The following is a 16,113-nucleotide window of genomic DNA, read 5'->3' as shown; positions in this document are numbered from 1 at the left end:
AGAGTAGGGAAAAACCAAAGGGGATTGCCAAAACTTGAATCTGAGTAATGGGAGAATAGTTCTTTTTTAAAAGGAGGAGGGGTTAGGAAAGCAAGCTCATTTAGAGTGAGAAAGACACCAAGTTTATCTCTAAATGAAAGCGTAAACTGGACTACTGGAATGCCTTCTAATGCAGCAGTCCCCAACCTTTACGGCACCAGGGAATGGTTTCATAGAAGACAGTATTTCCATCGACAAGGGTGGGGGCAGGTGGTCTGGGGATGATTCAGGCACATTTACTGTGCACTTTGTTTCTATTGTTGTTATAGCAGCTCCACCTCAGTTCGTCAGGCACTTGATCCTGGAGGTTGGGGATCCCTGTTTTAAAGGGCAAACAGGGCCCCCCTGCTCGTGGGAAGTAGATAGTTCAGCCTAGACAGGGGAGGTGGCCCCAGGTGGCTGTAGTGACAGAGCTGAGGGCTGCCCATGAGGCAGGGTGGGCACTCCAGGAACTGCGGTGTTCATGAACTTGGGGCTTTCCTATTCAGCAGCCCCTTCCCACCTCATCCCCAGGGCCTCTCACTCTGCAGACATTCCCCCTCTCCTCCAGCCCCCAGGACCCCATGACACCTCTAAGGGCACCAGACTGCCCCCCACCCCTCCATGCTCAGGCCTTTTCTGGCTTCTGCCTTTGTCCAAGTCCTCTGTCCCCCAGTGAATCCTGCCCCCATCCTCTGCTTAGTGAACTGCTTCTCATCTTGCAAGTTCCTACTCAGACTCCAAGCCCTCCGTGTTCCTCGGCACCCCGTGGAAATTTTACTAGCCTCTCTACACACATCATAGTAGCATGTGTCCAAGCTCCGAAGGTTGTGGGCTGTGTCTTACCTTTATAGCCCCTCAATACTTCTTTGCTCAGTTTATCATCTCAGTTATGCCATGCTTGCATGCTAAGTCCTTCAGACATGTCCAGCTCTTTGTGACCCCTTGGACTCTAGCCCACTAAGCTCCTCTGTCTGTAGGATTCTCCAGGCAAGAATACTGGAGTGGGTTGCCATGCCCTCCTCCAGGGGGTCTTCCCAACCCAGGAATCAAACCTGCATCTCTTATGTCTCCTGCATTGGCAGGTGGGTTCCTTACTACTACCGCCACTTGGGAAGCCCCACTTAAACCATAGATGAGATCTATTTCATACAACATTATTTCGGGCTTAAAAACACACAGACTTTCTTTATAGTTAGTAAGCATTCACAGGAAATTTGGAGTCAAAATACATCAAATGTTAATATTATAAAGAATGAGATTTAGGCATACTTAGCCATAATTTATCAATTACAATAAGAGCACACTTGGCAGTTCCCTTTATTCAAACCCCTCACAACCTGTAATTGTACAGTGCCAAAGAAAGCCAGCCTTCTTTCTCTGATACTCCGATTTTCAGTCCAAATTGTTACATCATGTTGTAGAAAATCACACAGGTTCAATTCTTTGCAGCTCAAAGTTCAATTCTTTTCAACGCAAATCTGAGCTAAAAGAAATTACTGTGTGATATGTGTGTGTATTTGTTTAACAGAAACCGTACTCTGGACATTTTATCAGGTTGGACCTGGATCTACCCAAAGAGACATGTTGCTTTATTGTTTGTTTAAAAAAACAAACAAACCACAGAATTTTTAGGCATCATTGCATGTGTTTACCATTTTGACCAGAAGAAATGGTGTTTTTGAGATTGGTTGGAATTCTTCAACAGGAACATCGAGATTAAAGCAGGATTTATGGAGTTTCCAAGTTTCTTATCTGAACTCCAAGTTTAAAATTAGATAGATCAGAACAATACAGCTCATAACTTACTTCTATGCAATAAGCATTTATTGAGTGCCAAGCAAGAGCTAAGCAGTGGAGCCAACAAGTATATGTCACAGTGTCTGCCCTGAAAGTACTCACCTTCTAGCAAGGAAAGCAGCTTTATATACCTATAGATCAGGGAAATAAACTTAATAATAGAAACCAGCCAAAACATATATTTATGCATAGGTGTTGCTTCTTTCAAAGTTGCATCAGAGTTGTACTCTGAACCTTCTCCATACTCTGATCCTAAAACTTCTTTCGCACCACTTTTGGTCTTTGGCAGTTCTGCAGGAGCATCACAGTGACAGAATATTTTCGGTGGGGCAGAAGGAATGTTGGCTCATAATCAATGGAAATTTACTTCTCACAGTTCTGGAGGCTGGAAGTCCAAGATCAAGGAGTCCGCATGGTCATGCTCTAGGGAAGGATCTCTTCCAGGAGGAAGATTTCTCACTGTGTCCTCACATTGCAGAAGGACAAGAAGCCAATCTCTGGAGCCTCTTTTATAAGGGTACACACACGCTTTTATGAGCACTCTGTCCTCACCACCCAGTCTCCTCTCAAATTCCCTGCCTTCTCATACATCACCTTTGTGTGCTCAGTCGCTAAGTCATGTCCAACTCTGTGCAATCCCTGGACTGTAGCCCATCAGGCTCCTCTGTCCATGGGATTCTCCAGGCAAGAATATTGGAGTGGGTTGCCATTTCCTTCTCCAGGGGATCTTCCCAACCCAAGAATCAAGCTCGCGTCTCCTTTATTGCCGGGCAGATTCTTTACCACTGAGCCACCAATATATCACCTTGTTGTTCAGTCACTCATTCATGTCCAACTCTTTGCAACCCCATGGACTGCAGCATGCCAGGCTTCCCTGTCCTTCACCATCTCCCAGAGCTTGATCAAACTCATGTCCATCAGGTTGGTGATGCCATCCAACTATCTCATTCTCTGTCATCCCCTTCTCCTCCTGCCTTCAGTCTTTCCCAGCATCAGGGTCTTTTCTAATGAGTCAGCTCTTCACATCAGGTGGCCAAAGTATTGGAGCTTTAGCTCCAGCATCAGGCCTTCTGATGCATATTCAGGATTGATTTCCTTTAGAATTGACTGGTTTGATCTCCTTGCAGTCCAAGGGACTCTCAAGAGTCCTCTCCAACACCACAGTTCAGAAGAATCAGTCCTTTGGTGCTCAGCCTTCTTTATGGTCCAACTTTCACATCCATACATGACTACTGGAAAAACCATAGCTTTGACTAGACAGACCTTTGTGGGCAAAGTAATGTCTCTGCTTTTTAGTATACTGACTAGGTTTGTCATAGCTTTTCTTCCAAGAAGCAAGTGTCTTTTAATTTCATGGTTGCAGTCACCATCTGCAGTGATTTTGGAGCCCAGGAAAATAAAGTCTGTCACTGTTTCCATTGTTTTCCCATCTATTTGCCATGAAATGATGGGACTGGATGCTGTGATCTTTGTTTTTTGAATGTGCATCACCTTAGCGGTAAGGATTTGAATATATGAATTTGATGGGGGAGGACACAAATATTCAAACCATAACAGGGATCAATCTATCAAAATATGTATAAGATCTATTGATATATGGGGAAAATTACAAAACTCTGGTGAACAAAATCAAAAAAGAACTAAAACTGAGGAAATGTTCCATGTTCATGAATATTAGAACTCAATATTGTCAAGTAATGTTTTATGAGATCTGTGCACGCGGTTTCCCTGCAGCATGTTTATACCTATCAGAAGAAGTTCAAAACCCATTAGAGAATACTGGGGCTTCGTCTGAACTTCTTGTTTGATTATACATGCTGTCTCTCCTACATCACATTATGTATTTGTATACATTATCTCCTAAAATTAATTCAAAGTTTTACAAGAGCAATTGGGGAGCAACACACTTGTGGTTCAGGATGCAGGAAAACAGTGGCACCTACTTCTGCCTTGGAAATTCCATTATCTATTCCAGTCCTGGCTGTACATTAGCATCAACTGGGAGCTTGTAGATCTCTCCCTGCCCAGGCTATATCCCAGCCAATTAAATCCAAATCACTGGGGAGATGTAACCCAGGCATGAGTATGTGGGAGAGAAGTCAGCTTGTGGGGTTTTTTCAAGTTTTTATGTTAGAAATAATTTGAATTCATAAAATATTGCAGAAGTTGCTCAGTGTTATATGGCAGCTTGGATAGCAGGGGGGATAATGGATATGTGTATGTGAGGTTGAGTCCCTTTGCTGTTTACCTGAAACTATCACAACATTGTTAATTGGCTATATGCCAATACAAAATAAAAAGTTTAATTTTAAAAGATGTTGCAAAAGTTAAAATACTACAAAGAACTCTTGCATTTTCTTATTCAGAATCAGTTCTATTTTTTTCCTCTGGACCATTTGAGGGTAGGTTAAGTGCATCATGGCCTTTTACCCAAAAACATCCCACTTTCAATGAGTATTTATTGTGCGTTCCTGCTAAGTCTCTTCAGTCGTGTCCGACTCTTTGCGACCCTATGGGTCGTAGCCCACCAGGTTCCTCTATCCATGGGATTCTCCAGGCAAGAATACTGGAGTAGGTGGCTGTGTCCTCCTCCAGAGGACCTTCCCCACCCAGGTATTGAACCCATGTCTCTTACATCTACCTGCACTGGCAGGTGGGTTCTTTACCACTAGCACCACATGGGAAGCCTGAGTATTTACTAAGAATGGGTAAATATTTAGCACACACTCACTCTCATATGTGAGCACTGGACAGCCAGCAGCTTCACACATTTACACTGTCGCTAAGCTTACAAGTTTTTAATTAAACGTCCTACTCCAGCTTTGTCAGCTGACCTCATAAGGCCGTTACAGCACTTTTCTCCCTCTGGTTCAGGAGCCAGTCTAAGTCAGGTAATACAATTCGTTGACATTTCTCTCTCCCCTCAATTAATCTGTAATGATTCCACAGGCTTTGTCTTTTGTCATGTTGACATTTTTAAAAAATACAGTTGTTGTTATTCAGTCACTCAGTCCAGTCCGATTCTTTGTGACCCAGTGAACTGCAGCACACCAGGCTTCCCTGTCCTTCACTTCCCTGTCCTGGAATTTGCTCAAACTCATGTTCATTGAGTCATGATGGTGATGCCATCCAACCATCTCATCCTCTGTCGTCCCCTTCTCCTCCCGCCTTCAGTCTTTCCCAGCATCAGGGTCTTTTCCAATGAGTCAGTTCTTCGCATCAAGTGGCCAAAGTATTGGGGCTTCAGCTTGAGCATCAGTCCTCCACTTTAAAAAAAATAAAAGATTCCTTGCTGTCTGTTGTTTCCCGCTCAGCTGAGCACTGGGTTGGGCATGGTGTTTCCTCTGCAGGTCCGCATCAGGAGGCCCATGCAGTGTCCACCTTTTCTCACTGGTGCTGCTCATTTTGATCACCTAGTAGAGTGCTGCCCACTTTCTTCACTAGATAATTATCTTTCTCTTTCTCCTTTGCAACTAACAGCAGTCTGAGGGGCTGACAAGACCACTGGAATACATGGCTCCAAATCAGAATTTCCCCGCATGGTTCAGTGTGGATTGATGATTTTTGGCTGATACAATATTTACCTTGATGAACAAACTGCAAATGGTTTTCCAACTCCATCACTCTCTCCGTATTTACCAGTCAGCCCTTGAAATCCTCCCTTCTCCTCTGCGTATTTATTTATCTATATATTATTGGTATGAACTCATGAATTTCCTTTTTTTCAATAATTTATTTATGAATTACCATATTTATTTGGGTGCTCAAACAGTCTCAGGTGTCACTAGTGGGAGGCCCTTCAAGGTGACTCCTGTATCCTTGTGACAGGTCCCCAGTTTTGTGAACACTTCCTTACTTCCAGGCTTATCTTGTACCTACCCTGCCCTATCCCTGGTACTAGTCATTTCTCCAAAAAAAGACACCTTTTCATGGAGAGTGGTATAAGAGAACAAGATTAAGTTTGCAAGGTATACTTATCGCTGGTGGGTTGTCTCCGCTTCTTAGCCCTCTTAGCAGACAGAGCTAGGAAATATACTCATGTGTGTATATACATGCAGGCTTCCCTGGAGGCTCAGTGGTAAGTAATCCACCTGTCAAGGCAGGAGACACAGGTTCAAATCCCTGGGTCAGAAAGATCCCCTGGAGAAGGAAATGGCAACCCACTGTAGTATTCTTGCCTGGGAAATCCCATGGACAGAGGAGCTTGGTGGACTACAGTCCATGGGGTCGCGAAGAGTCAGCCACAACTTAGCAACTAAACAACAACAACAACAATATATATTCATACATGTAATGAAAATACACATGCATGCATATATATTTTTGTGTATATGCACATACACCTATATATACATGATCTCAAAATCATTAATTCATGCTTTTATCTCAAATTAAATTTTAATTAATTTTTATTGGAGTATAGTTGCCTTACAATACTGTGTTAGCTTCTGCTGTACAGCAAAGTGAATCCGCCACACCTACACAAATAACCCCTTTTTCACACTTTTATCTCAAATTTAAATGCATCCCCACAAGGTTCTATGCTGCTTTCCCCCATTCCATATTTATATGTCTCCTTTCTACAGTGAGATCCCTGGCTCCCGACAACACTTAGTCCAGCCATCTTGGGAAAATGTTTGGTAGCGCCTATTACAACTAAACATGCATATACCTATAATCCAGCAATTCTACTTCTGGGTATATTCCCAATAGAGATAAGGACTTATGTCCACCAAAAGCATAGTGTTTGCAGTAGCTTTACGCATAGGAGCCAAACACTGGAAATACACCAAAAGTTAATCAATAATAGAAAAACACACTGTGGCATATTTATACAATAATAAATGTCTGTGAAAAAGAATGAAACTCCTGATAAACACAATAAAGTGGATGAATCTCATAGACATCAAGTTAAGTAAAAGATGTTCAGTGTGAAAGAGGATGTATGATATTATTCCATTTATGTGAAATTCAAAACCGGGGAAAATATGACTCTAGAAAGCAGAGTAGTGGCAGCCGCTAAGATTTGTGAGGATGGGATAATGATTCTGAGAGGGCAGGAAGGAGCCTTCTGCAGGAGCCGGGATGTTCTGCATCTTTATCCAGGTAGCAGTAACACAGGCGCAATACAAATACAAAAAAGTCATCAAGCTATAATTTAAATATTTTACTATATGCAAGTTACATCCTATTTTTTTAATTTAATACAGCTATAAATTGAGTTGCCAATGCAATTAACTCAACTGAGATGATTTAATCAGACCAATTCCACATGTGTTCAGGAAACGACAACTGCATCAGAACTTAATCATCTACCTGGCAACTACTGCTTTTCTGTTGTAATACACATCCCGTGTCAGTAATGGGAAAAATTGTACATGCAAGGATCTAACAGTACAGTTCATGGGTTTGCTCAGTGTCTTGATTTAATTTTTTGTTGAGTGGAATTGGACTGTGTTATACACACCCCAAAGGTTAGTCACAATCCAAACCTTTAATGGTTTACTCTTTGTGTGTAAAGTCACTAGATAATAGGCATCCTCTAGGGTTGACTACTGGTAACTTGAAATTCATGGAAAAAGTCAGCTCCTAGAATCCTAAATGCTCAAAGGAGGGCATTGTGACAAGAGCTTCAACAGTAGGGTGGAATGAACATAGGTTTCAACTCCCAGACGGCCCTTTTGCTACCCTTCTCTCAGCGTCAGCCCTGTTGCCCGGGTAAACCCGGTATATAAGGCATGAAACCATTCCTCCTTTGATGAAGACATCTTCTCTTTTGATCAGTTCTGAAAAATAAGAGATGAGGGTGGGAAGGTATACTGCAGTGCTCACCAACTTCAAGTGCGCCGCAGCCACCTGGACAGCTTGCTAAGCCTGAGTTTGGCATGGGACCCCACCCAAGTTTCTGATTCAGCCACCCTGAGCCAACACATCTACCAGCTTCCAGGGGATGCTAATGCTGCTGGCCCAAGGACCACACTCTGAGGATTACTGCCATCATTGCAATGAATGTGGAATTAGAGCATCAATTAGAGCACAAGTTCAGATCCTGAACTTAACCTAATAGTCTGCGACCGTGAGCAAGCAACTTAATCTCTCTGAACCTATTTTCTCATTTGTATGATAAAGACAGTATGTGTCCTGCTTGCCCTATAGGATTGGCATTCATATTTTGTGAGTTCATTTGTGTTTTGAAAACCATAAATCATTAGACCAAAATGTTCTTCACTTTTTTGTGCTTTGGACTCCTTGGCAGTCTATGGATACCATCCCAGAATACTGTTTTTAAATCTATAAAATAAGATACAGGGGGGAAAAAGGAAACCAATTATACTTAATTAAAATTATTAAAATATTTTAGAAAAATAATTTTCAATATACATAGTGATGTGCTTCTTTGACATTAAAATAGGTAATGTCGTGGAGGGTTTTCCAATAATTACTATAATTCCAGAATAGTGATGAGTTTTTAAACAATATTTCAAAATATTGAAATCTATAATAACATCTATAATGTCATATGAATACATGAGTGACTTCTATCAGTGACGAAGTCGCAGTATTGCTAATACTATTATGGTCTGTTGCCTATATTTATAATAGAAGGAATGCTAAGTTTCAGTTGGGGGTTAGTGAAAATAAAGATGCGATTAACAGACCCCTCCAAGCTGGTCCTTGTGAGTGAGTAATTGTGTTCCATTTTCAGGGTATCTAGCTTGGGTAACATATTCTGAGACTCACTTGGGATGGTGCCCATATGTAGGCTTCTATGGAAGCTCCTAGACCAGAAATGGCAGGACCACAGGCCTCCAGCTCTATCAGAGCAGCAGTACCGGTGATGTCTGATCTCTTTACCCTTGAGTTTGCTGTGCTGCCCCCGTAATAGCTTCTAAGAATTACGGAGATACTAAGAAGCTCCGAGGAACTTGTTAGTAGGAGGATCACAGTGATCTGTTGCTGTAATTGATTGTGGAGCCAGTGTTTGGGTCATCAACTGTGGGCATTAAGATGGTGGGATGAGGTGTATGAGAAGCAGGGCATGGATATATTAACAATTTGTACATGAAACTTGGAGAAGGGCGTTGTTGATACAGAGAGTTTAGGCCAAAAATATATGCCCAGCATTGACCATTTAAACTGGAATAAAACCCAAATGTCCAACAAGAGTGGAGATTTCCTCTTATTGACATAGTTGTGAGGTTGCCTTTCAAACAGACTTTGCCAAATCTTGACCTCAGTGAACACACGCGCTAGCAAGAGCCCTGAGTCACCTGCATTTTTTTGTGAGTTAGTTCTGGACACCGTTAAGAGCCCTGGAGCTGCTTACAAGTACAGACACTGTAGACGTGGCTGTTTTCAATATGTAAGGCCAGATGGGGGGCTAGTTTTGGACCTGTCTCAGAAGCTAACCTCTGGGCATATGGTATTAGGACTATGTTTGCAAAAAATCTGATGTTGCTTTTTTTTTTAAGTGTTTTGCTAGTCTATGGTTAAAAATTCATCTAAACCCTTAGTGAGAATCCACAGATAACAGTTATTTAGTCGTTAAGTTGTGTCTGACTCTTTTGTGACCCAAGGACTATAGCCCACCAATCTCTTCTATCCATGGGATTTTCCGGGCAAGAATACTGGAATGGGTTGCCATTTCCTTCTCCAGGGGATCTTACCTACTCAAGGATCAAACCCAAGTCTCCTGAATTGGCAACCGGATTCTTTACTGCTGAGTCACCAAGGAAGGCCCCATGGATAACAGTTCAGTTCAGTTCAGTCGCTCAGTCGTGTCCAACTCTTTGTGACCCCATGAATCTCAGCACGCCAGGCCTCCTTGTCCATCACCAACTCCCGGAGTTCACTCAAACTCACGTCCATCAAGTCAGTGATGTCATCCAGCCATCTCATCCCCTGTCATCCCCTTTTCCTCCTGCCCCCAATCCCTCCCAACATCAGAGTCTTTTCCAATGAGTCATCTCTTCACATGAGGTGGCCACAGTACTGGAGTTTCAGCTTTAGCATCATTCCTTCCAAAGGACACCCAGGACTGATCTCCTTTAGAATGGACTGGTTGGATCTCCTTGCAATCCAAGGGACTCTCAAGAGTCTTCTCCAACACCACAGTTCCAAAGCATCAATTCTTCAGCACTCAGCTTTCTTCACAGTCCAACTCTCACATCCATACATGATCACAGGAAAAACCACAGCCTTGACTAGACAGCCTTTTGTTGGCAAAGTAATGTCTCTGCTTTTCAATATGCTGTCTAAGTTGGTCATAACTTTTCTTCCAAGGAGTAAGCGTCTTTTAATTTCATGGCTGCAGTCACCATCTGCAGTGCTTTTGGAGCCAAAAAAATAAAATCTGACACTGTTTCCACTGTTTCCCCATCTATTTCCTATGAAGTGAGGGGACCAGATGCCATGATCTTCGTTTTCTGAATGTTGAGCTTTAAGCCAACTTTTTCACTCTCCACTTTCACTTTCATCAAGAGGCTTTTTAGTTCCTCTTCACTTTCTGCCATAAGGGTGATGTCATCTGCTTATCTGAGGTTATTGATATTTCTCCCAACAATCTTGATTCCAGCTTGTGCTTCTTCCAGCCCAGTGTTTCTCATGATGTACTCCGCATATACGTTAAATAAGCAGGGTGACAATATACAGTCTTGGCGTACTCCTTTTCCTATCTGGAACCAGTCTGTTGTTCCATGTCCAGTTCTAACTGTTGCTTCCTAACCTGCATATAGGTTTCTCAAGAGGCAGGTCAGGTGGTCTGGTATTCCCATCTCTTTCAGAATTTTCCACAGTTTATTGTGATCCACACAGTCAAAGGCTTTGGCATAGTCAATAAAGCAGAAATAGATGTTTTTCAGGAACTCTCTTGCTTTTTCCATGATAATAGTAGTAGATGGTAAAAAAGATTCAGGGTCCCAGTGTTTAATTTCCTAGGGGGCTCTTTGCCATACTTCAAATGGTTCTTTAATGGACTTTTTGGTTTCCAGATAATAACTTCTTCTATAATACAGCCATTAAAAGCAATAAAATCTTAGCCAGAACCTACCTCAATTCTGAGCTTTTGATGCTCCAAATTGGATTTTAAGGAGAAGCTGTGAAAGGGGGAAAATATTTCATTTCTGCTTATACCCGTGTCCTTTATATTAATTAAAAATTTTTAAGCTTTAAAGAAAATAATATATGCATGTGGTAAAACAAATTATAAATGGTAGTAAAAGGATATAAAGTGGGAAATAAATGTCTCCCTCCTCATCTCCCATGCCAACCTAAACCCCCATTCCTTTCCCCAAATGTTAATTGTTTTAGGACTGTCTTGCCCTAAAATGTTTATGTGTGTGCCTACATGATTTTTAATGTGTATATTTTTATTTTAAAGTGTATAACAAATGAGACCATAGCAAATGGACTGTTTTGTATTTTTGTTTCATTTTAAAATGTATCACAGAGTTCATTTCACACCCACAGACCTGCCTCATTGTTTTTAGGACCATGTGATATTCCATTGCATGGTTATCCAAGATGACAATTTACTTAAGTAATCCTCTATTAATGCATATTTAGGTTGGTTTTAGTTTTTCTCAGTTTAAAACAAATCTGCAGAGAATATCCTTATTTAAAAAACACTTTTGTATACTTACAGAAGGATATCCATCAAGTAGTTTCCTAGAAGAATAATTCTCAGGTCAAGAGTATGGGCATTTAAACCCATTGTGGGGAGGGAGGGGGGGGAAAGGGGAGGAGGGGCATTTAACCCCATGTTCTTGACCTGAGGATAGTTAGTAAACAAACTGCCTTCCAAGGTTGAATCAGTTTACACTCCCACCGACAGTGTGGGATGCATGGATAACAGTTGTTGTTGTTTAGTTGCTAAGTTGTATTCAACCCTTTTGTGACCCCATGGACTGTAGCCCGCCAGGCTCCTCTGTCCACAGGATTTTCCAGGCAAGAATACTGGAGTGGGTTGCCATTTCCTTCTCCAGGGGATCTTCCTGACCCAGGGATCAAACCTGCCTCTCTTGCATTGGCTGGTGGATTCTTTACCACTGAGTCACCAAGGAAGGTTACTTGGCCATAAAAAGAACAAAATTCTTCCATCTGCAGCAACATGAATGGACCTAGAGAATATTAGGCTTAGTGAAATAAGTCAGACAGAGGAAAACCACTATATGATATCACTTATATGTGGAGTCTAACAAATAAAAATATAAATGAAAGAGAAAGAAAGTGACGTCGCTCAGTCGTGTCCGACTCTTTGCGACCCCATGGACTGTAGCCTACCAGGCTCCTCCGTCCATGGGATTCTCCAGGCAAGGGTACTGGAGTGGGCTGCCATTTCCTTCTCCAGGGGATCTTCCCAACCCAGGGATTGAGCCTGGGTCTCCTGCATTGCAGACAGACGCTTTACCCTCTGAGCCACCAGGGAAGCCCTAATATAAATGAATGTCTATGCAAAACAAAAACGGACTCACAGATATAGAAAGCAAACTAGTGGTTACCAAGGGGAAGTGGAAAGGGAGTATATTCTGTAAAAATACTGAGTCATTATGCAGTGAAACCTGAGATTAACCTTACTGTAAATCAACTCTACTTCAGTTAAAAAAGAAATACTGGAAGAGGTCGAGAACAAGCTCAGACCTACACATCTGAGGGATGTTGTCAAATAGGTAATTAGATATACAGGTTTGAGGCCTAGTGGTTAGGACTCCACACTCTCACTGCTGAGGGCCTAGGTTTGATCCCTGGTCAGGGAACTAAAATCCCACAAGCTTAGGACCAGAGGAAAATACTGAATTGGAGACATAAATATCAAAGTCACTGGACTATAGTAATTGAAGCCATGGGCATAGACGCAATTGCCCATGAAAGGAGTACAGCACCCAAATCAGGCTGACTCTGAAGCCTTAAGGAACACTAACATTTAATGGCCAAGTAGACAAAGATGAGAAGAAAGAAAGAACAGATGCCCAGCCCAAGAGCAGGAGGAAAGCCAGTTGAGTGAGATGTCCCAGAAACCAGAGAAAGAAGACCTCAAATAGGAGGGAGCAGCCAGTAGTGCCAAATGCTGCCAAGACGTCCAATAAGAAGAAGGCTGAAAATGCCCATTGGATTTGACAACATGGAGGTCCTGGCGACATTCATTTGGATTGTTTCAGTGAAATAATGGGAACAAGAGCCAGACTGGAGATGACTGAGAAGTGAATGGGAAATGAGAACACAGAGACTCTATATGGACTACTCTCAAGAACTATGGTTTTGAGAGAAAACAGCCCAAACCTATTCATCCTCAGTCTCAACTCTTGACTCTTCCTTGCCAATCAGTAAGCTGAAGTGATTTTCTAACTTGGTATTCGATGTACCACAGCTGTGGTCTCCCAGGAGCCATGGCAATGAGCCAGCCAGGGATAGCATCTTTGGGGGGTGGGGGGCACGGGTCACCTCAGCCTTGGGGGTTCTTCCACTCCTGCAAGTAGCTTCTGCCTCTGCAGGCCTGGGAAGGCCCATTGTAGAAAACACTGCTACAACTGGCTTTAAGAAACAAAGAGTCTTTATACTTCAGTGAGATCTACTAAAAAATGTCTCTGGAGAAGGAAATGACAAGCCCTTTCCAGTATTCTTGCCTGGAGAATCCCATGGACAGAAGAGCCTGGCAGGCTACAGTCCATGGGGTCACAAGAGTTGGACACAACCACCACCACCACTGAAAAATGATAATGTCTGGAACTGGCAAAGCAAAACAAGCTAAGGCAGGAGTTGATCACTGTTGAAGCTGGGTGATGGGATGGGTACATGGAGGCTTCTGATACCTTTCTCACTCTTTTTGTTCATGTATAAATTTTTTCATAATACATTGTAAAAAAATATTAAGTTTAGTAACTGTAAATTGGAAATACACAGAACCAGTGCCACCACAGGCCTACTGTTGACCATGTCACTTAGAGCAAGAGCTCCTTTGGGGCTTCCCTTGTGTTTCAGTGTCTAAGAATCTGCCTTGCAATGCAGGGGACATGGGTTTGATCCCTGGGCAGGGAACTAAAGATCCCACATTTCATGGGTCAGCCTGAGCCACGTGCCACAACAGAAGATCTTGTGTGCCACAGCTAAGACCCAACACAGTCAAAAAAGCAAATAAATATTTTTTTAAAAAGAAGAATAGGATCTCCTTTAAATCCAATTTTCTTTTGGCCTGGGGGAAAGGGGTGGTATCCAGGTACCAAATGTGTGAGGGAGGAAAATGTGTCCTTTCTTCTCTCAGTAACTATAGAATCTTGCTCCTTGCCCCTCTTCTCCATTCTTACCTCCCTCCTGAGTGTGCACTCCAAGTCATAGTTCTGTCACCCATCTCTGAACTTGAACAAGTTCCCTCTCAGACGTGCTCTGAAAAATGAAGCTGCACATCTGCTTAGCGGTGTTGTGAGGATCCATTCTGACAGTGTATGTGGGAGTGGCTCCCAGCGCCCACCCTTAGAAGGCCGCAGAAGTCAGGGAATATACATGAATGGAGGTGACCAAGTAGGAGAAAAGCATATGACCCTCCTAGCCCATCTTTAGTTTTGCCGCTTTTAGTAGACATACAGGTAGGAAGAACTGTAAGAAAAATTCTATTCAGTAAGAAAAAATAATTCAAGCATGACACATAATCTATATTCACGAGTCAGTGGGTAAGAAACTGAGACTTCGCTTCAGTGTCGGGGAGTATTAGGAGCGGTGGGGAGTCGGGCCGTCAGAGCATGCAAGCCCTGTCTAACAGAGGTGGTCCTCCCAGCTCCGTGATTGCTGCCATGACAGAACGTGGAGCCAAGGTTAACATGTCTCCTTGTTTTACTCTAAACCTTTTATGGGAAATCTCCCGATTCTTAAATTTGCGTTCGACTTTTTAAAAATAAAAACACTACAATGGCCAAATTAAGCTCATTTGTGAGCCAAAATCAGCTCATGAGCTGCCAGTGTGCAACCTCTCACCTTTAGATGATGGGATTAGAATACAGTTTCTGTTGCCCCTTCCTTTTGTCTTCCACCTCTAAGTTTCTCTTTTCTCGCATTTTCCACGTCCTTCTCTCCTAACCTCTCCCACCCTTCCTTTCTAGACTAAGTCCAAGAGGTAGAAGGGGTTGAAGTCAGTTGAAGGAGTGATGAGGCCCAAAGTGTGATCTAGATGCCTCATCCTGCAAGGCCTAGGCCAGTGCCCCGCACATAGTGGTTGAAGCAACAAGCTGGATGAGTGAATAAGCCAGCAACCAGGGGTCAGTCAGTTTCTCGCGCACACCTGGGCTCACCTGAGGACTGTCTCATTTTTCTCAACAGCCTTGCGAAGTCGTTCTGGCCGCTCCATCATCAATGGGAACTGGGCAATTGACCGGCCTGGAAAATATGAGGGCGGAGGGACCATGTTCACATACAAGCGTCCAAATGAGATTTCGAGCACTGCTGGAGAGTCCTTTTTGGCCGAAGGTCCCACTAATGAGATCTTGGATGTCTATGTGAGTTTGAACTACTGCTTTTGTGTCTTCTTGCTTCTCAGGACCACACTTAGAAAAATTAAACAAACGTTTCCCTGGCTCAATAAGATCATTTGAGTGGCGCCTTCTGGGGTGCCCTTACATGCTTGGCGCGCATCTTTGCCACTCACCTCCAAATGTACCTAGCTCATAGAAACCATAAACTCTCCCAGATGCCTCAGCATTTACTGACCCAGTAAAACCAATTTTACTTGTTGAATCAAATCAGAGGCAAAACATATCCTTTATTTCATGAGCACTGGATCTCCTCCAGGCACTTTCCTCCTATGCTAATTTGGTGTGTTTTCTTTTTATGGCAAAAGAAAGCAAATGCCTAAAGCAAGACAAGACCACTCACAGTTCCCAGCCCTCTTCAAATTCGATTAAAGCAAGTGAAGAAACAAGAACTCCAGAGTCCTCTGCATGACACAGTAAAGCTTGGAGTAACAATATAGAGATTTACTAGAAGTTCCCTGCTTCCCAGAAGACAGCACTTTGATTTCTTTTACAAGAAACTAAAAGTATTAAGTTGCCCCAGAGTTAAAAAATGGTCTTTATTTTTATAAGAAACCACTAGAATCCAAGCTTCTTAAAAAAGATCTGGAAATAAAAGGGGACCGGAAATAAAAGCTCAAAATCAAGGTTTTGATAAAAAGGAATGAGCTCACCCATCGATGTATATTCTCTCACCATCTCCAGGGTCACACTGGTGTACCTGATAATTGCTGAGTTTGAGTTTTATAAATATTACTTGTCCAACTATACAGTTACATGTTCATTCCCTTTGGGCCTAGTG

At 42.6% G+C, this 16,113-nt stretch overlaps 1 protein-coding gene across 1 annotated transcript in view; it reads left to right on the top strand.

Moving 5' to 3' along the window:
• THSD4 (thrombospondin type 1 domain containing 4) overlaps positions 1 to 16,113 on the top strand; it is a 227,558-nt gene that overhangs the window by 180,494 nt on the left and 30,951 nt on the right. Inside the window, exon 3 of the mRNA XM_068966534.1 lies at positions 15,124 to 15,299. Coding sequence (XP_068822635.1) covers positions 15,124 to 15,299 — 176 coding nt within the window. The remainder of the gene's footprint in view (positions 1 to 15,123; positions 15,300 to 16,113) is intronic.

Source organism: Capricornis sumatraensis, chromosome 2, assembly GCF_032405125.1.
Source record: "Capricornis sumatraensis isolate serow.1 chromosome 2, serow.2, whole genome shotgun sequence".
NCBI classification, from domain to species: Eukaryota; Metazoa; Chordata; class Mammalia; order Artiodactyla; family Bovidae; genus Capricornis; species Capricornis sumatraensis.
Note: the sequence above shows the minus strand (reverse complement) of the source record. Positions and strands in the feature narration are given on the sequence as shown.